At 35.3% G+C, this 21,917-nt stretch overlaps 2 protein-coding genes across 7 annotated transcripts; one reads left to right on the plus strand and one right to left on the minus strand.

Annotated features, from left to right (window-relative positions):
- Window positions 1–1,073: 1,073 nt before the first annotated feature.
- On the minus strand, window positions 1,074–10,615 carry LOC121858684 (inactive peptidyl-prolyl cis-trans isomerase FKBP6-like). Of its 6 annotated transcripts, none has more exons than XM_042355258.1 (10): window positions 10,553–10,615; window positions 9,675–9,858; window positions 8,241–8,359; window positions 7,844–8,013; window positions 7,194–7,276; window positions 5,712–5,948; window positions 5,270–5,440; window positions 3,846–3,998; window positions 3,352–3,458; window positions 1,074–3,102 (listed from the first exon to the last, which is right to left on the minus strand). In XM_042355258.1, exons 3-10 carry the CDS (start codon window positions 8,351–8,353, stop codon window positions 2,625–2,627), a joined length of 1,512 nt encoding a protein of 503 aa, XP_042211192.1. In that variant the 5' UTR covers window positions 8,354–8,359; window positions 9,675–9,858; window positions 10,553–10,615; the 3' UTR covers window positions 1,074–2,624. The 6 variants fall into 6 exon arrangements, with proteins under 6 accessions (XP_042211192.1, XP_042211193.1, XP_042211191.1 ...); XM_042355259.1 differs by lacking the exon at window positions 10,553–10,615 and adding an exon at window positions 10,311–10,424; XM_042355257.1 differs by lacking the exon at window positions 10,553–10,615 and adding an exon at window positions 10,101–10,303.
- A 793-nt stretch (window positions 10,616–11,408) lies between these two features.
- Window positions 11,409–17,898, plus strand: LOC121858686 (60S ribosomal protein L18-like). The gene is made up of 5 exons (XM_042355264.1): window positions 11,409–11,475; window positions 11,611–11,697; window positions 13,262–13,468; window positions 14,659–14,782; window positions 17,723–17,898. The coding sequence occupies exons 1-5, from the start codon at window positions 11,473–11,475 to the stop codon at window positions 17,866–17,868; spliced, it is 567 nt and encodes a 188-aa protein (XP_042211198.1). The 5' UTR covers window positions 11,409–11,472; the 3' UTR covers window positions 17,869–17,898.
- The last annotated feature ends 4,019 nt before the right edge of the window (window positions 17,899–21,917 follow it).

Here is a 21,917-nt window from a genome sequence, read left to right on the forward strand (position 1 = left end):
GTTAACGCGCTCGGTTAACGAGATTTCGGTTAACGATTTACCTTCCATAAGATTCTTAACTTCGGTTAACGAGCAATCCCTCGATTAACGAGTTTTTTACGAGCCGACTTCAACATGTTTTCGCTTGCATTTGGCGGTCCACCAGCTGTAGTATTAGTCCGCCAATACAGTAATCGGTTTTAGGACTTAAATTCCTTACCATTTTAGTAAATATCAAGAAGTTTATACTATTCAATAATTTTAAAAGTTTAATATTAACTTTTTTAGTCATTTTAACAATTATTGAACATAATTGAAGGTAAAGAAACTAGTTTCTGGCATGCCATCCAGCCTGTTAACACACCAGACAGGCGTTAGCCTCTCTCTGTTTTCAGTGGAGGTAACATCTTGCTTGAGACTCTCTTCAACTAAATGCTTTTTTCTGTGTTTCCAAGCAAATTATTGGTCATTTTGAAATTTATTTTACATATTGACAATATATAATGCAGTGCAGTGTTGATTTAAAGAAAATAATCTTGAATTACACCAAGAGAACTAAAATTTTATGGGTGAAATGGTGCCATGGGGTGACTTCTCTTCCACCCCAATGCCTTCTCTTCTCCCTTCTCCTCCACCCCATTCTAATTCCCATCATCATCATCATCATCCAGGAGCCTTCTACATACACACCTCAAAGTAAGTGTACTTTTCTACCTTTTTTGTTGAATTTAGGCAATTTTCGGTGAGCTGGAACCAATTACCCAAAAACCCATTGAAACAATGGTTTCGGTTAACGAGCAACCTGCTGGAACGAATTGTGCTCGTTAACCGAGGGACCACTGTACCTGAATTCAACATATTTGTCTATCTAATTTTCTTCATCAATTGACAATATAGTTTTGTTTAATACAAAGTCATCCACATTCATACCTACAATATATCCATATTTCAATGTTATGTTGTTAATTATAACCATGAATTCTATTAAGTAAATTAGTTTAAGCATTTTCCAATATCTCTTGAATATTTTTTTAACTACCTTTTACCATTATATTTGATCAGTTTTCATGATTTTTCTTAAAAAAAACTCACTATTTTCAGTAATGTATTTATTTAGTAATTCAGTAACATATATCACATAAATTTTACATGATCATATTTAAAGATTCAAATAAAAATCTTACTCATTCACAAATTATTAAATACAGTACTTCCCAAAACTCATTAATTTTTATATACTGTAAATCAAATTAACTAATTGCTGGCTAAACAAAAACATTTTCTGAGATGCTGAAAACAAAGTGTATGTACAGTCACTCACAAAACCATCTATACAAAATTGTGTTGAAAAATATGACACAACTGTCGAAGAATTTGACAACCCTACCAAGACAACAGGAGTCGCAGTGTTTTTTGAGTGACTGTACAGTACATTTATACAAACCTATCAACACTTGACTACAAAATAATATAAAAAATTCTATTGTTGCTACTCCTGAACAATCAACATGTATGACCATTACAGAAGTACAGAAATATATTCTTCCTTTAATTTGAAAAAATAAACATATAACAAATCTTTACATTATAATGGAACTAATTCTACACCACTAAAATTTAATTTTCTGGCTTTCTTGCAGGGCATTTCCCACATGGTGCTGGTTGGCTTAAATAAAATTTAATGGGAAAATCAATTACAGTACTACTAAGCCTTTTGATTAATGTTCTAGTATCACAGCTGTGATGAACTGTAAATTAATTTTTACCTCATCAAAGATTTTGCAAAATAAATTACAGTATAGCAGATAGTTTATGGTGAAGTAACATTTATGCCACAAAAACATAAGAGGTCAGTGGCAGATCCAGGAAGGATTCAGGTGGTTGACGTATCTCCCTTTTCCAAGACTCACCTGATGCCACACTAGAGATCAGGTCAACTGTTAACTCATGCCAAGACCAACTCGTACACATTCCTGGCAAATGGTATAACACGTAAATGGGCCATTTTTCATCAGTATACAGGGATTAGTGACCTATATCAGGTGCAGGTAATTTATCTCTACGTTATACCACAAACCTGCCTCTAGTCAGATGGTGTCAAATTGCCAAAATTTCAAAGGAACTGCCAAACTGACAGCCTGTAGACATCAGGTGACGAGTTATGACCTCACATGACAAGTGTTGCCTCCACTGACATCAGATTATTGGGGGAAGGAAGTTAGCATAAATGATCACAGGTGCTGGCTCTGATGCAGCATCATCATATAAAGGAATTAGACTTTAGCATAATTGTGGACAAGTCTGCCATCAAGCAACCCAAATGGATGCTGGTAATGTACAAAATTGTGACTTTTCCTGTCAATTTATTTCTGTAACCCCCCAAACCCACACACACAAAATCCTGGATCCGTCCCTGGGGCCTGGGGGTTGACCTGTAAATAACAAAACAATTGCTTTCTAGTCAATATTTCCTTCCTATAAAGGAAACAAAGTGTTTACCAGGTAATTAATTTTGTAAAACACTACTGACTTCTTATGAATTTTAGCATTATTGTCAAGCTTCACCAAGTGCATAAGTTTGTGCGATCATAAACTAATAAAAGGTGAACATAAACATGGTCATGTTAAAAATATTTATGTTCATATTATTGGCTTTTCATAACCTTTAAGTAAGTGGCTGCTCCTATATGTGAAACACTCACAATACAGTTTACAGCTGTTGCAGCTGCTGAAACACAAGCAATCTCCTCTTGTGATAAGTTGCTAGGAAATGACAGTACTCTCACATTAGGGTCTACAGCAAACTGCATTATTTGCTTCTCAACTATTCTCTCAAATTCTGGATGTACACCAGGAAGTACAGCAGCATTATTTATGTTTTGGTTCTTAGTTTCTTTAGCCTTCACTGACTTCTCCTGGTGATTCTTTTGTGTGTTACCTTCTGGATACCTGAACATTCGCTGGTACATGATCTTCTCTTGTGCTTCATATCTAAGTTCATTATGTAGCAACTTCTCCAGCTCTGTGCTGATATCTTCGTTGTTTGGTTTGAGATGCTGAGCTTTCAAAAACAGTTTACGAGCACTTTTGAAATCATGCAACATTGCCTTTGCTTTGCCAAATCTGTGAAAAAATAAAGTATCATAAATGCCAGACATAACGGGAATGATGAATCATCAAGTTATTCACAAACCATTCAAATAAAGTCATCAGGAGATTAACAGCCCAGAGATGATCATTTCCAATATACTATACAATACAGTTGATGAAAACCTCCAGGTCAAGTGAGGCAGCACCTTCCCAACATGAAGAGTAAGTGAGCTATTGTATGACCAACTCTTACTCTTACAGTATAAAATCTTGAACACTAACCTAAAATATAATTTTGCTTTTACTTCATTTGACTGCTCCTCTGACACATTGAAACCCAACTTGCACTGGGTACATGCTTTGGCCGGCTCTTTCATGTCGAGATAAACCTGCAAAGAAAATGTTCTTAACACACCACCAATTTAGAAATATTTCACATCACTTTTGTCAATAGTACTTTCCCTCTACAGCACAGTGTGACTGAACTCAAAAGAAACATGAACACTCCCCCAATTGCTTTTTCAAGTCAAATTACCATGTATCCATCTGCTTTATCCGTGTTGCTTCCTACATAACCCCAGCATCAAGAAGTGTTTACAATTTTCCCATAATTATATAAGGATTTTTAATAAACCAAACTCTAATTCATATTAACAATATTACAATAGAAATTACTGATCTTTTTTGCATTACTTTTTTTACTCTAATTCTCTTCAGCAAATATACTGTACAGTACTGACCAAACAACACAATATTCTTGGTCCACGTTACCTCACCTGTGCTAAATTATTTCTCATCTTGAACAAGACAGAGTTTCTCTGAGTTTCCTCCTTCTCATTATTTAACTTGGCATCTTCCAAGATCCAAGCAGCACGAGTATAAGAACTTTTTGCTGCCTTAAGGTTCCTCTCATGGTACTGTTCATTGCCCTGAAGTTACAGTACAGTACATCAAAGTTATGCCTTGAAACTTTTCTATGTTTCTCATAAAAAATACTGTAAATTGTAAGATTAATTATTTTTTTTATTAAACTATTTATCTGAATGTAACACCTAAGTAACATAATTAAACTCTAAATGAGTATGTAGCTTATTACAAAATTATGAAAAAATATATAAAAATTCAAATTCTCCTAAACTCAGATGGAGTGATATCATGCTTCAATATATCCATACTGGCAACACACTAAACAATCAACTCCTATATTATTTTTTAAATTGCTTCATCAGTTTGACTTCCATCTCTATTTACTCCATAACTTTCATACACAATTCTTCACAACAATGTAAGAGCCAGAGATGTAGTCGAGACCACTACATCACTGGTATGGGCTCTCATTATCCTCCTGGTAAACTTTATTGGTAAATACCAACAATATTACAACAAAATGCTTCGTTTAATGATTTACCTCCACCCCCACCCCCCTCCTCCCACCCATTATCATAAAACTATCACTCAACCTACTCAACATATGTCTACTCCATTCTAAAAAACAATAATGGCATCCATTTATAAGTGATATCTCCGTTAGCCGGAATAATTGGTGCAGAGCATTACCGGGAATGAGAGATTTCCGGGTAACGAGACGACTCTCTCAAAGATGGAAAAAATCTCTCATCCCCGAAATCTTCTGGGTAACGGAAAAATGTTCTTAGAAGTTCCATATTGCCCATTACATCATCTCTCAAACTTGGAAAAATATACCCCATTCCCAGAATTTTCTGGATACAGTACAGCACTGGAATCTGTATCGGAATTTCCGGAAAATGCTCCTGATTTTCATCTCTCAAACCCAGAAAAAACTCCCCCATCCCTAGAATTTTCAGGGTATCGGGAAAATTTTCTCGGAATTTTCCAGAAAATGTGCCCCCAAGAAGATCTTTCCCAAAGCTGGAATTTTCTGGAAATTCTGGCTTTTGGAACAATTTTCCAAGAAAATTTCATTTCCGGCTATCGGAGACTTCCAGGTTTGAGAGATTCCGGCTAATGGAGATATTACTAGTAACATTACACTTAGACACTCCTATCCTTTTATACACCATATCTTTTTTCTGTCAACATCACTGCTATTATTCTTCTGGAAATATCAGCATACAATAATATACTGTACCCAGATTCTCTCCATTCAGTAATCAGAAATAGGAATATCTTTATCTAGCATATGTAGCTACATAAGAATCAAACACCAAAGTAAATTTACCTTCCGATGTAACCCCCGGGCAGCTTCCAGCTTCTCTTTGAAAGTTGCAACACACTGTTCCTGCTCATTTAGGCCACTATAAGCATCTGCAGCAGCACAGTCAACAAAATACAAGACATCTATTTCATACAAAATTGTCTCATTGCTGGGAATCCTGGGTTGGCAACCCATCTGAAATGTTGTGGAGTCATATCAGAAGCTTAAAGTTAGTACAATGCTGTTTTTGGAACCTATGTATGTACTTGAGAGAAGATCCACACACACACAAAAATTATCTTCTCCAACCCTAAATAATAATTAAGATGTTTCAAATCAACCCATCCAAACTTGTAGAATTTGTTAGATACAATGATAAGCTCTAAGTCACCACATCAACACACACACAGTTAAAACTGGCTGATGCTGAAAAATAATTACATGGTGTAATAGCATAATACAGTACCTCTCCAAAGGCATATTCTGGACTTATAAGAAATCTGGCCTTCTCATTCTTCCTCATGGTCTTAATGGCAACATTGAGTCCTGGCAGCAGTCCTCTAAAATCAAGAATCTGCTTTTCCGGTTTCATGCGAAGGTAGGATGAATCAAAAGGTTCATCGCAATACTGAAGGTACGCACTGTAGTGGAATGTGACAGCTGCCCCACTAGGTATCCCTCCACCTATACCTGGACGTACTTCCTGCCAAGAAAAATTATCCACTTAAAATACAGTAATGAATTACTTGACAAAATATTTTCCATAACACTAAATAATAGTTGTCATTGTTATAAGTCTGGGTAAAAGATGAGAGAAGTGCTAGGTGTCATGTATGGTGAGGCAACAGTACACAATGGCCACATGACTGGGAAGTATGGATGATTATAAGTACTGTGCCACATGAATACATAATATTTACTTCAATTTGTTTCAATCTTAACCAACTGTGATACTCAGCACTAAAACAGGAATAACATCTAGCATTAGGTCATATCTTTCCAGTGTTACACAATTTAATACACTACATCTACATAAAGAAGGAGTGTGCATGTGGTAGATCCCCCATTACTCCAAATGCACAAAAATAAAACTCAAGCAACTTAAAACATCCACAGATGATGGCTGCCATAAGGGTTAAAGAATTAATATTTGATGATACCAGATCTTAACCCTCAAAGCTGGCCATCATCTGTAAAGCACCCATCATACCTCCACAAGTTTCGTGTTCTTTGAGTTCCATTTTTTTGCATATGGAGAGGGGTGGGAGTGAGGAATCCTCTACCCAGTGATTTAGGTTTGGAGAAGTACTGATTGGTGATATTGAATCTAAAGTAAAAAAAATATATATATATATATATATATATATATATATATATATTTCATATATATATATATATATATATATATATATATATATATATATATATATATATATATATATATATATATATATATATATATATATATATATATATATATATATATATATATATATATATATATATATATATATATATATTTCATATAGATCCACAATGAAAACGTGGATAAGATAAATCTTGATAAAATCACACGGGAAAAGGGAAACAACGGAGCACCTTAGCTTTGAAAACCTTTGATCTAGATGTATGATAGTTATTTAGTGGGTCCCTTATTTTTGACCTGACCTGACTAGTCACGTCACCCCCTTCTCTTAAGCTCCTCTACGTGTGTGTTGGTGTGGGGATTAGTGGATGACATCATTATGACCTGACCTCATGTTTAATAAGGTCACCCTGTATATTTAAGCCTCTCTCTGTCCATGTAATCCAGTTGCATCTGAAGATGTCTTGAATAAAGCAAAAGCTAAGGTGCTCCATTGTTTCCCTTTTCCCGTGTGATTTTATCAAAATATATATATATATATAAGATAAGATTAATTTGCCCAAGTTACAATAATCAACTCACCATCTTCAGAACGCCACCATCTCCAGTCATATCCTCCATTTTCCGGGCTAATTTTTCGAAAGGCTCCAAAGTTTCATCTGAACCTAAAAAAAAAAAAAAATAGAGATCAGGATTATTTTGTAACTTTCCCCTCCTTAAAATACAGTGACAATACAGAATACCAAGATGCGATGATTATTTTTGTAGTGTGAATGTTTTGGATACATATTATTCATGTATTTATAAACTTAAATAATTCAATGCCTTTTTTTTTTCTATTATAGTTATATCCAATATTACTGAAACTTGATGTGTCTATTTTACCTCTTTATAACTCAAAAAAGCATTTAAGTTTAGGTAAAATAAAGCGAGACTGTTTGGTAAGGCTGACTTAAATTACACTAGGTTTGATTAAGTTAGGTTGGGTTAGGTTACAGTGGGTTGGATTGGGTTAGGTTACAGTAGGTTGGGTAGGGTTGGGTTGGGTTTTGGTTACAGTAGGGTTAGATTTGGTTTTGGTTATGGTAGGTTTAGGATTAGGTAAAGTATATTAAGTTAATGAAATTAGAGATTAGGTTAGATCAGGCTGACCAAAATTTTATGTCTAATATTATAACTTTACACAGTGCTTTACCAGGTTATTTCTAAATCACTTACAACAGGTAACTTACTTGAAGCTTCCTCCTCATCCTCCCCAAATACAGCATTGCCAGCCCCCAAAGTGAGGCTGTTAATTAACGTCTCATCTTCAAAAATATTTTCTTCTTTATCTGTACAATCTTCAGCATGCTCCTGTTGTTCCGAAATCTCAAATACAGTGCCAGTCTCCGAGTAAACATCACTGAGGACACAAAATGCTACATTATTGTATATTCTGCAGTTTGGTAACTCATAATGATTACTGTACTGTACTAGTGGACATGTTCACATCTACCAGAGAAGTTTTGTTGTTTCACACTTTTTTGTCACCTTCTACTCTTGTACTGCATCACTCTGCCCTACTTTCCCCTCATTATTACACAGCAAAAAAGCTACTTAAATAATCAATAGCAGATATACAGTACAAACTTTAAATTAAGAGCCTCAGTTAGTTTAACTGGACGAGAATTCAGTTCAATGTCATCTTGATAATTTGCTGCAGCTCCATCCGCCTGTGACATTTTGGATTTCTTCTCATCCATAAGAACCTGAAAAAACAACAAATAAATTTACACAAGATTTTTACTTTGTCCATTTTGCTTCCCTATTTTTGAAAGTCCTTTCCCAAAACAGCACTGAGAAACAAGAGTCAAATAACTATCAGCGTCATTAGATCTCTCCCACTGCCTTATGGTACGGAACAGTATACCCCTTCCACATCAAAACCCTTAAGACGTCCACTTAGTTTACCCATCACTTCATACATCAATTACTTATATCACTGCAAATGACACATTACCCTGGCACCACTCACCACCAATCCATCCCCCCAAAAATTAATAACAAATATGTGCAGTCCAGTTTATCTTATCTTTGCATCTTACTGATCTTTTAATATACATTTTAAGGATTAATAGGATGTCTAATTTTTTTCATTTCTTGCTGGGCTTCTGACAGCTAATGATATTAAAATCAGACAATTCCATAGCCTAATAGGCCAGGTGGTAACAACATTAACCAGTAAACATATGTGGTCTTCAAAAATAACAAAATATAATCCCACATTAAGGCAGATGTACTTAACACTATAAGAACTCGGTTTAAGGAGTCCTCATAAGCTAAACAACAATGAGCCAATAACCAAATTAGAGGCAAATAAGTGAAGCTGTGCTGTACAGTACACAGTGTGAAACAATGTAAGTGATCTTCAAGAAACTGACTTCATGCAGTACTCCGAGTTGGGGAGATATTTTGCCCCTGCTCTTGTATCTAAAAATATGAGAGTTATAAACTTATATAAAGAAACCACTCACTGATAATCAAGCATAAGGACAAGCACATATCTACTGTATATGGCTTGTACAGTATGCAACTTAACTTATTAAAATAATTAGTTACATTGTAAAGTGCAGTATGTTGCTCAGTACTGGCTAACATTTTCAGATCATTTAACATGCAATTAATGAAACCTGTACAGTGTATCTATTTGTCCACATTTCTATTAACTTTAGCCTATCCCATTTTCTTGTAGTGGGGATCAGTGGAAAGAACACATACATGAAAGTTAAGAAGAGTGAAGGAAACTGATGCAAAAAGTAGAAAAAGTTAAAACAAGCAAAAATGTGCCAAATGCATTTCCTCATGCCCTTAAGTTATATACACATTACACTAAGGGACTTCTTAACCTCCAGCCTTATGAACATAAAAATTCACTGGGTGTGTTAAGTCATAATTAATATTGAGCAAGAAAAAAATGGCAAAGCAGGAAGAAAAGTTATTTGCTCTTAGCTTACTCCTGAACCTAAGCATTGTGGTCACGGTCATGGCAAACCAACTGCATGCAAAAGGCCTACATTTAAACACCTTTTGTATCAAGTTTTACAGCACAAAGTCCACACGCTGGCAACTCCATATGGAAAATGCATATTTTCCAAGGTAAAGATAATAAATTTGCTCTGCCATCTTGTCCACAGGCAAGATATGAAACATTCTCATGAAGGGAATGCATTTCTTCTGACTGTTCACATCCAAAGAAAATAACAGCCACCTGTAAACAAAAAATACACCGATTGAAATTCAAGTAGCATACAGTATAACCAAGTACAGTACTGTATACTGTATGGGATATAAGTACTTTTTCAAAATTTTACAAATTAATACATAATTAATGTTTCATAATCTATGGAAATAATACACACTTGTTCCAAAAAGTAGCTTTACGATTTTGAGACAAAATCACATTACTCAACTCAAAAAACAACCTAACCTAACCTAACCTAGAATGAATACCTTACTTAGCAGTGGAGTCCAGGGGTATTGTTGCATTTTCAATCAATAGGCAATAGTTTTTTTTTTACTTAAAACTGAATAGATCTCATCAAGAGCTATCTTCTGAACCCTAGCTTTACATGTTAGCTCTCGACGATATCTATTAATTGTTAAAGACAAAAACATTCGGCTGCATATTGGCTGAAAATGCAACAATACCCCCATCCTGACCTAGCATTGTTTAAAAAACCGTGAGGCGCTAAAGGGACAATCAGGCTATAGTTGTGGTCATCACTAACTCTCTGCCAGATAAGGTTGTCCTCAATAACATCTCTCTGTGGCATAGTTTATTCGCTTTATTTACTAATCATTATATTTACAGTCATCATTTATCATCTTCATCTCACCATGAGACTATAGAAATGTTGTCAGTACATTAAAGTCAAGAAAATGGGGGTAAATATTTACTGTACCTTTAAACCACGATGTCAACAGCCAGTAGAAACAGGGTCATTAAACACGGTCATTTACTGTACTGTATATATATATAGTTTTGTAATAGTGTATGAATATTTATAAAACTTTATTTTACTAATTATGTTATTTTAATATAATAATTTTATTAATTTGAAGAAATTTAATTAGTTTTAAGTTTAAATAAAAATATAGATAAAATACTTGATAATATATTTTGTATTTATAATTGCTTATACACATACTTAATTTCTCGGATTTTTTTTAAATATAATATTGTTGGACAACTTAAACAATAATTATTTTAATGTATGAAGAAGGGCCACAAATATTTAAAGTGTATAAGAGTCAAGATACAGAGATGGTCGTGACTTCTTAGTGTATGATGTTAAAAAATTCCCAAGGCTGAGGGGCACTAATTAAAGTTGCCTTTGTTTATACAAATTTGCACTAATTGTGTCAACCCGTAAGCATAATGAATTAAAAAGTACTAAAATAGTACAAAACAATGTTATATTTGTGATCCCTTAGGAATTGCGTGTTGGGGTATATATCATTCCAATATTAATGACGTTTATTTTACATCAATGATTAAAATTTGATGATAAGTTTTATAATTCCTCCTAAGAAAATTGATTTACATATTTTGATAAATACTGAAATTAACAATATGAATATACTTACATATCTTATGATTCCAGGTTATTCAAAATCCTCTGATGTCTAGTATCGTGCTATTTATTTTATTTTTTTGTATGAATTTTATTTTAAATACAAATGATCAAATGTAATTGTATAAGGCTCAAATTTTATAAACAAATTCTATGTTTTTTTTAAATCAGAAGGTGTATGACCGCCTCCTCACAATGTACACAATACCCACAATTCCTTTCGTTCTTCTTCACAACTCCGGGTCGTAATGGTTGGTGGGGCGATGAAACTTTTTTTACTAAATCTGTGTATATCTGCTGTATCCGTCCACACATCACTTCATCGTTAATGAGGAATTGTGGAATGGTTCCTGAACTGTGTTATTTATACGTTTTTATAATTTCAGGGTAAGGATATATCCCACAAACACGATCGAAAAGTGATCAGGCGGGAGCCGAAGTCTCAGGATGTTTACTTGAGGCTTCTGGTGAAGGTGAGTGTTTTATGTTCACACGATAATGGAATAGACTAGTGGTCGTATGTATGGAGTTTAGTTATGGCCATTATTACAAACCGAAGACTGTTTTGGCATATCTTGAGTTCTGTGAAGGGACTCTAGAAAAGCATGACGATTCCACGTCCTGGATATTTTTGTTATAGTTTATGGCTGACCACTGTAAATATTGCGGTTCTCAGTAAATGTGCAGAAGAAAATAGGGTGAAGATTCGTTAGTGATCACAATAGGGAGTGAATAACCAAAATAGGCATTTGTTTTTCTTAGTAATTTAAAGACTTTTCTTCGCTGTTTATGCAGATTTGACTCGCTACCAAACGACAATTGGTACTTACAAACTGGGCAGGGCGATGAAGTAGAGGGAAAATGTGGGATAAAAACAAAATAATTATTAAGAAAAAAAAACCTAACCAGAGAAACCAGCCACATAAGAAAATAAGGGGTCTGCAATAGGCCGGTTGGCAGCTCCTATCGAATTACTACCACTCTATCATCAATGAATCTATCTAGCCTCCTTTTAAAACATCGCCTAACCATTGTCTTTAGTAGTGGGGTATATATCCATAAATAAATATCATTGACAAAAATAAGGGTGTACATTACTCCAATAGGTAATGTCTGAGAACAGCACTGCTATCAGGTGTTCTATTTTGTTCATTTTTCCATTGATATTATGATAGTGGGTTAGAGCAGGTTCTATTAGGTTCTAGTAAATGTCGCCTCTTTTAAAATACTTACTAGAATGATACGAACATATGTGGAAAAATTAATGAAATCGAACAACTCCGTCAGGTGGTAGTGCTGTTCTCAGAAATTATCGCCCAATAATAAATAGGCAGTGGATATTTTGCCGTGACTGGCTAAGTTCTTCCAACTTTAATTTACCGTGAGTGTGCTCTGATTGACTCCTTACCCTGGCTAGGAAGTTAGGTAGGTTTCTTTGGTTGGTTTGGTTCTGGTGGTAAATTTCGCCCCTTTCTTTACTGATAAGATTCCATGCACAGTAGAAATATGGTTATAGCTACACATGGCAAAATAAATGCTAACTGCCACCAGAGTCACGGCCAACTATAGTTCTCGCGCTCACGGTAAAATATCATTGGTAGGAACTTAGCCGGTCACAGCAAAATATCCACTGCCAAATAAATACTGTACAGCACATTTTAAAGTATAAATAGTTTATATTAGTTTTGCAGGTGGTCAGTTGAACACAGACAAGCTTTTCTTATCTTAAGTCGAATATTTGTATGTAGAGGAGCACCTGTATATTTTAGTTGCATTTTACTGTTTTGCGGTGCTCTTCTTTCATCATTTTCATTCCCTTAACTTTGCTGATTTGTTTCTATATCATTATCAGTTATACATAAGGGATAGAGTAAAGTGACTGGCTGTTAGGAAGATTGGTGAATATATTGATCTTCTGGATGGCCTGTGTACATACAGTACTTTGTTTTTGGAAATCTTGGCTTGTGTTTGAGAAAAAATTATTAATGAGTACTGTATGTTGCTGATGGAAGGGTAAAACTGTTCATATGCTTTCAGCTGTATCGCTTCCTGGCTCGCCGCACCAATTCAAAGTTCAACAAGGTCATTCTGAAGAGATTGTTTATGTCCGGCATCCACCGCCCACCTCTGTCTCTCTCCCGTCTCGTACGCCTCGCAAAGAAACAAGGCCGTCAGGGAAAGATCGTATGTGTTGTTGGCACCATTACAGATGACCTGCGCATTTTTAATGTCCCAAAACTTACAGTAAGTATTTTTTTTCCTTCATTTTCAATTTTTAAAGGTTTATGTTTGTAAGAATTAGTGCCATGGAAAAGTACAGCGAGTGTTATAGTATTTCACCTGCTTGTAATAAGTTTTGGAAGGCTTTTTTTATACTGTGTATGTCAACACAATAATCAACCATCATTTTTGTGCCTGTGATAGTTAAAATGAGGGTACGTATGTACGCTTGCTTCAAATATGAAATATTTCCCTTTGATAATTAATTTAAGAAAGGGGTTAGTTAATGTTAAAAAGAACTTTGGATGTTAGTATCAAACAGTGGTTGGATTTTGCAGTGTTTGGAATGCTTGTCTCGTCCTATTTTTAATCTCTTACCACTTGTTTGTGTTTTATGATCAGTTAAAGGTAACAAATATAGTCATCGGCTTAGGAATTTTCATTAGATGGTGTAATCATTTGAATAACCTTTGTACAAAATAGGTTTTCTTCCACTTAATAAGAACATAAGAAAGTGGGATACTGCAGGAGGCCGACTGGCCCATACAGGGCAGATCCCTTTCACACCCATCCCAGCACTTCCATGTGCCATATCCAACTTCGTCTTGAAGCTCCCTAGCGTCCCCGATCCTACTATAGCACTCGGTAGCCTACTCCACATATCCACAACTCTATTACCAAACCAGTGCTTGCCTATATCCTTTCTGAATCGGAATTTATCTAATTTAAAGCCATTTGTTCTAGTTATTTCGTTATTACTGAGCTTCAGAACATCTTCCATTTTACCCTTGTTAATCCCACTTACCCACTTGAACACCTCTATCATATCTCCCCTAACTCTACGCCTCTCTAATGAATGCAAGCCTAAGCTTTTCAGTCTTTCTTCATATGGAAGGTTTCTAATATTATGGATCATTTTTGTCATTCTTTTTTGTAAACGTCAGTACAGTAGATGCAGATGCCACAAATATATATATTCTATATTAAGTGTAATTAACTTATTCTTAAAACTGTAGCATGGTATCAAGAAGTGTTCGCTGCTTCTCTCATCACAGGAAATATACACTATCTGTTGTGAAGGCTTGTCACTGGAAAAAGATTAATGTTATTTGTTTTCCTGTAATTCTTATCCCAGAATAGTAGCCTTTCATTTCATGAAAATTTTATCATACAAAACACAGGTGCAATTAATGGGATTGTTTGCTTTGTTGTAGATCTGTGCTCTGCGTGTGACAGCCCGTGCCCGTGCTCGTATTGAGAAGGCTGGAGGAGAGGTCATAACCTTTGACATCCTTGCCCGTCGTGCACCCACAGGCAAAAACACTGTTCTTATCCAGGGTGAGTATGTTGTAAGGTTGGACAGTGTATTGTCTATAGGGTGATTATCATGAGGTATGCAACAGTGGCCTCCAACAGTCTATCCATAATGCTTGGGATATACTGTATACCAGTGCTTGATGTAATTATCTTTACTATACTGTACTGTGTAGTAAGTGGACTTCAAACTAATCACAAATGTTTTATTCATAATGAGCATGTGGCATTATAAAGGTGCAAGTTGCGTTTTTTAAATTGTCATAAAATTTCCAAGAAATTATACAGCTTACTTTTGCATTACCAGTGAAATGAATCGAAACTGACCACAAACCTTGAATACACAAGAAACTTTGCATTTGACATGGTGTTAATCTAATTTAAACAATTATATAATAATACTGTGTTGTGTTTTTAAGATGGTGTCTCAAGATACCCAGCATTAGTTTTATGCAATAGTAGTGGTAAGATCTTAAGTCTAGTCATTTATTTAATTTCCTCAAGTCTTCTGGGGTTGCATTGGAACAGTCAAAAGACATTAGTGGACAGAACAGAACACCGTAACTTACAATTTATGCCATGTATTGATGGTCACATGGATACGGGATCATGTTTTCAGTGTTGGTATAGAAAGCGAGACAGATAGAACTACAGTATTACTGATATTCCAGTTGATACATTGTGTTTGTTTATTTTGTCGGCTGATTTGCCCTGAATGGGTTTAGAGCACTTTGTAGGTTGGTTTACCTCAGTATCCCATGAAGCATTAGCAGGAGATGAATTAAGTACACACGTGTACTAAAGTTAGTTTTCTGATAAATAGTTATTCCTGTGTTCTGCATTCATATTGCCACTCCACATTTGTCTTGTGCTGCTGATGTCATTTTTCTTATCCTTATTGCTTGTACAGTAGCCTTGGGTTGTTTCCTTCAAGAGGAACCGAGAATTTTCACACAATAAAGAAACCACAAAATAAAAATACAGGTACATGTAATTGAATACAAAATATGGGTTTAGGGATCATCTTTGTCTTAAAGCCTATTACATCACAGCCATGCTGCCTCCTTGGTGGCCTACAGAGTCGGCAGTAATGCTGGATAATGGTTATGCTGTACACTTTAACCAGCAACTTGAGATTATTCTGTTCAAAAGTGCTTTTGTACTTCATGAAAAATCAAACTTATATGTATATATATATATATATATATATATATATATATATATATATATATATATATATATATATATATATATATATATATATATATATATATATATATATATATATATATATATATATATATATATATATATACACAGTTGGTTCACGCTGGCCTCGCATTCCGCTGCTAACGCTGCGCCTGCCAACTCTTTCACATCCCTACAGATGATATATCGTAGTGTCATTGGGCTCGACTCCATTCCACCAATCCCATGGCAAGTTCACTTTACGCGCCTCACTTTCCGCTGCACCTCCGGGTTACATAACCGCTGTAATATGAGGACCAACTGTATATATATATATATATATATATATATATATATATATATATATATATATATATATATATATATATATATATATATTATATATATATATATATATATATATATATATATATATATATATATATATATATATATATATATATATATATATATATATATATATATATATATATATATATATACATACAATGAACCCTCACTTACTGTTAATGTAACCTGGAGTGAATAACATAACATATCGGATTAATTGAAATGGAGTCCGGCCGATCCCCAAACTCCACTTTTTGACGCATACACAACTATGTTGTAGTAAAAATATTATCTTAACTTTATGATGGTATGCACACACAATTAATAATTAAGAGAAATATCAATAATATTAGGTTTTTTAACACTTACATTAGTAGAAAAAATGGCTGGGCACACGGGGATGGGCGGTTGGTTCCGAGGCAGAGGGCAGATTATTGGCCCTCACCTGTGTCACTTGTATCAATTGTATCACTATCCACCACAGAGGCTTGCAGGGCCTCTTTGTCAAACTCCCCAAAGTCCATCTAAGTCCATATCCTCACCATAATTATCACTATCACTGACTTGGGCCGGCTGTGGTGGGTGGCGGGTGAAGAACTGGCAATGTTTTGATGACTGGGCCACCTTGTGCGCACCATGTTCGCGCAGCTTACACAACATGGCGGATGGCGGGAGGTTTGGATCCAAAAATGGCGCGGCTCGCCAGCCACTCTCCGCGTAAAGGGGTACACGCACCGCGGAATGTGAGCATCCTGGGTTCCGGCAGGGCACCGCGTAAACGTGGAAACGCGGAATGTGGGACCGCGTAAAGTGAGGGTTAACTGTATATATATGTATGTGTGTGTATATATATATATATATATATATATATATATATATATATATATATATATATATATATATATATATATATATATATATATATATATATATATATATATATATATATATATTATATATAATTCCATCCCAGATTTAAACTTTCGAGGTATAGTACAGTACTGTACTGAACTATGTCAGTGTGGCCATGTATATGTTCAGGATGGCATCCACATAGTCGATACCTACTGGATATAGGTAATGGAAAAGTGGTTAATTGTGTTTTATTACTTAACCTAGGCTAAACATTGTCTAACTGGAAATGAATATAGGAAAGTGGTATTAATTAAAGTAGCTGTGGATTATCCCAAGGCTACTTTTACACTTACTAGCATGTTCTGCTAGCATTGCAGACTAGTTTAAAGTAAAATATTTGTAATCTTATGTATTTTTAGTTCACAATAACATTTTTTTACTTATTGTGCAGGATGGATGTAATCAAGATACACATCATTCCTCATTGGCATTCATTTAAGCTTCCTTTCTATGATTTAAAAAAGGGAAGTACATTATTGCTCATACAGTAATGATGTATTTGTATCACAGGTAGACGCAGTGCTCGTGAATCATGCAAGAGATTTGGACCCGCTCCTGGTCTTCCTCACAGCCACACCAAACCTCTGGTGCGCAGCAAGGGACGCAAGTTTGAGAGGGCTCGTGGCAGGAGGTCCAGCTGTGGCTACAAGAAATAAACAGTGTGAATATAATAAACAGGCTAAGAATTTTGTGTTCTTATCCAACCCTCAATGGCTACTGGGTTTTACCATATTCAAGTGTATAAGATCCCTAATCAGGACTGTACTGTAGATTTGGGGGACTAAGTAAAAGAAATGTGCTGTAGTTTTATTTTAGTTTTGCAGTGTGATACTATATCAACTTTTATTACACAGATCAAGCATAAATGTATTCTCTGTGTTAAAGAACTTTTAGGGGAGCAAAGCTTAACAGTTGTGATAGGATGGATGGATGGTTGTGCTGAATGTAGTTGTTGTATTGCTTTGGTTAAACTTTTTAGATTTAAGAAACGAAGATACTCACAAAAGGACAACATGCACTAAAATATTAAAAGTTTAGTGTAAATTGCAGTGAATCATAAGGATATACAAGAAATGACACAGGAGAATGAAAAGTGTGAGGAAGAGAATGGAAGTAGGTGACACTCAAAGTCTGGGGTGTTGTGATCCTCTTGGGGTGGTCAACAATACCTGGAAAACACCATAATATATCCCACTTGACTGTGACCCTGAAATCCATAAATTAATGTCATAATTCCTCAAATATGCCATCATGAACTGAAGAGATATAATACTGTGTACAAGTACTTAACCCCTTGTATATGGGCTCCCCTTCGAGCTGAAAAAAATTGGTTGGTGGTGTGAGTTCATGTGTTTAAATAACATGTATGTTCTGGTTATTTAATGTCTTCCTCCTTGGATGATTACATGAAACTAACATTAATAGACATGAGAATGGAAGCTGTGATGTTTAATCAAATGCAAGTGATGCATTGGATCCTGAGGGACAGTTGTAGAAATGGCAGTAGCTTTTTAAAATTTGGGCAGATTTAGGGGTAAGTGCTTGAAAGAGCTAAGTACGCTACTGTAATATTTTTATTTAGATTTACCTGTAGGATGTATTAGAACTAGAGGCTGTTAAAAAGGTTAGATATAAAGGAGTAACATTCAGCCAGGAGAAAATGGAATATGGTAACTTTAGTTACCCGAGTAATGTAAGGAATAGGTGGGGTCCTGAGCATTCGTTACTAGGTTGTGTTTGAGTGTATGGAGACAAAACAGGTTTTTGTAATTTGATCCATCCCACAAAAAAGTGGAAGAGGGATAAAGAGATAATTGTTAAGACTGATGGAGAAAACTAATGACATTGTTGCACAGTGAATGATGTATCTCGCCACATATACTTGGGCTTAATGTTCCTTGTTATTGTATCCACCCATAGCACAACACCATGTAAACTTGTAGGACAATAAAAAAAAAAGTTTAGCTAAAACTTGCTTCATAAATCCATATGACATGGAGAAATATTGTCCAAAAAGAAATCCTACTAGGTGGTAATTCCATTAAACAGTTCTACAATAGCAAAAATAATAATAAAAATTATTCAATAAATTGACAAACGGGTTTACAATTGGATAGAAATGTATATAAATTATGTAGTTTCACAACATGAATACCTGTATATTGGATAGAAATGTATATAAATTATGTAGTTACACAACATGAATACCTGTATAGTCAGTGTTGGTAGGTATTATGGTGCACTTTGCTGTGGGAATAAATTTCCTGTGCCGAGGCAGTGCAAGTACCATTACTGCACTGGAAGGCAATTTGACCAAGGGTAGCCAACATAGCTGTCAGGTACTGTATTAGTGAAACTTTTTTGATAAATTCAACTACCGTTATATTGTACTTGAACTATCTGAGGCTGGTGGATCACAATACAACATTTTGTGGTCAAGCATATAAAACTCGCTCTTCTCTTTTTCTAGCTTCATCTGACAGTTTTAGTTTTGATGAACTAAAACTATATTATTTGGAGTTTGCCTCAAATAGATGCATTATTTTGTAAAACGACGTCACCCTGATACATATCGTCTCTTTAATCCTGGAATACTTCCAACTCGCGTTAGCACAGGCACTCAAACCTCATAAGTGGCGAACGAATCCCAGATGTAGGTGGAAAATGATGATAAATTAGGGCCGTTTTCTGAGCGGAATTGGTGTAAGTTACAGTTACTGGAAAATGACATCGGGTTGAAGACGAAGTACATTCAGATTTGCCCCCGAGGGGGCTAGTTTATTGAGCACCCCCTTACATCCTGTGCAAGGTGAAGCGTTTACAGCGCCCAACAGGGAAGTATGAAAAGTTCATACACTTGCCTTTATGACTCGTACATTAAGGGCGTAAAAGCCTGAAGGGTCATAGGTTTTGTCAAGTTACATAAAGTGAGAGAATGATGAGTGTGTGGGGGGAAAGTTCCCGGTACATTTTATCTGTTTATGGCAAAGAGTGGCAGGTCCCTAATAATGTCAAATGCCAGGCCTGTGACTAGGAGGAGGGATAACGAAGTACATTAGTAGACAAGACTAAATTAGCTAGACACATGGGAGAGGTAAAGAAATGGTTAGACATTAAACCATTTAATTAAAAATAAATGGTTTTAATGACCGCGAGAATAGTGTTAATCAAGAGGACTAATGTTAAAGGCATATGTACTAAGAATATAATGTATATATTTTAGCAGGCAACTCAGATCTATTTTGATATACCTTAATAATCCTTACAAAGTTTCTGTATGGTCGAAATATATTTCTTTTTCTTCTTAAAAAATATGCGGTTTTCCTGGTGGCGTGCTTTTTTAACATTGGACAACTGCTTGTTGCTTCGACTAAGTCTTGGCGGGAATTTATAGGACGCGGGACGTCAACCCACCCTTCTTGAATTCAAAGTTTCAGGGGTTTAAGTGCGATATAAGTATCGGTGAGGTACTGTAGGTTTATTAATTATATTGGATACCACATGTGAGTGATAATGGAGCATCAAGATATCGCCAAGAACGCAATGCCTCCACCACAATCACCAAAGATCACCGTTGGTCGAGCTGAGTATGTCTGTTGACTAACCAATTTATATATATAAACCAATAATTGTTTTGTTAGCATGTTGCTCACTTTGTCTATTCTTTTATGTCTTTTTCTGTGTTTGTCAACGTTTGTTAACACTTAGCAGTGCAAGATTAGATATAAAGTTCTTTGCAATGTTTTGGTACCGTAGAGTTGGATGATATGGAATCTGTCGGTTTTTAAATTTCGTATTTATCGATTTTTCGGGCGCTAATATGACCGATCTACAGTGTATATTAACAATATCACACATGGACAGGTACGGCCGATAAAGCCGAATGGAGAAGTGGCCAGCACACCCAAAACCAATCCAGAATTTACATAAACTTAGCCTAGTAAGAATGTATCGTGTACAGTAAACACGACAGCCGCCATACAAGAGGTTCAACCAAGCTTTACCTTACAAACATAATTTAATCTTCCCTTATTTAATTAATACAATATAGCTTTAAAAAACAAAATGATTTTACTCTCTTTAGTTTAGTGCGTTTTGTGTCGTCACTGGTGGTGCACCCAGAACTATTACTGGAGATCCCAAAAGACGCCATTACTTTTAATATCCTTGCATGCCGGTATTTCACAACTGCAGTACAGCTGTACTTAAAGTTCTTGTGCCAGTTTTATTCTTGGATGGACAGTGAGAACTAGTGGTAGTAGACACCAAGTAGATTGTTGGCTTTAAATAAATTTTATCGGTACATTAACCATAATGGTGTCAGAATATAAATGTTAGTAGTCATGCATGGTTATGCATCTAAACAGTATGTTATTAAACTATCAATAACAATTTAATTTTCAATTGTCGTTAGATCATTGATTAAAACACGCTGTAGTATATAATTTTTTGTAACGCATGAAATTTTACATTAAAAATGCAGTATAAAAGTTGTCAAAATACGATACGATATCCCTTTCTCCCTCCGTGATAATGTAGCTGTTTGTTTCAGATTCAACATGCAACAAAGCCAAGTGAAAGATACGTACCGCCAGCTCCTGACGGGTGATCCTCTTACCAAGAAACAGAGGCTGTTAGAGGGCAGTGACATCTCATCCAACATAATATTGGAGACGGCTGCCACTAATCATGAAGACGCCACAGT

This window comes from Homarus americanus, unplaced genomic scaffold, assembly GCF_018991925.1.
Source record: "Homarus americanus isolate GMGI-L3 unplaced genomic scaffold, GMGI_Hamer_2.0 scaffold74, whole genome shotgun sequence".
In the NCBI taxonomy this organism is placed as follows: domain Eukaryota; kingdom Metazoa; phylum Arthropoda; class Malacostraca; order Decapoda; family Nephropidae; genus Homarus; species Homarus americanus.

What these genes read in the sequence shown, in the direction of transcription:
- LOC121858684 (XM_042355258.1), bottom strand. Translation starts at nt 8,353, where the DNA reads ATGGATGAGAAGAAATCCAAAATGTCACAGGCGGATGGAGCTGCAGCA. An exon ending in CCCGGGGGTTACATCGGAAG is followed by an intron (nt 3,999 to 5,269) that starts GTAAATTTACTT and finishes CTGTAACTTCAG; the next exon opens with GGCAATGAACAGTACCATGA. An exon ending in TGAGAAATAATTTAGCACAG is followed by an intron (nt 3,459 to 3,845) that starts GTGAGGTAACGT and finishes TTTTCTTTGCAG; the next exon opens with GTTTATCTCGACATGAAAGA.
- LOC121858686 (XM_042355264.1), top strand. An exon ending in TTAATGTCCCAAAACTTACA is followed by an intron (nt 13,469 to 14,658) that starts GTAAGTATTTTT and finishes GCTTTGTTGTAG; the next exon opens with ATCTGTGCTCTGCGTGTGAC. An exon ending in AAACACTGTTCTTATCCAGG is followed by an intron (nt 14,783 to 17,722) that starts GTGAGTATGTTG and finishes TTTGTATCACAG; the next exon opens with GTAGACGCAGTGCTCGTGAA.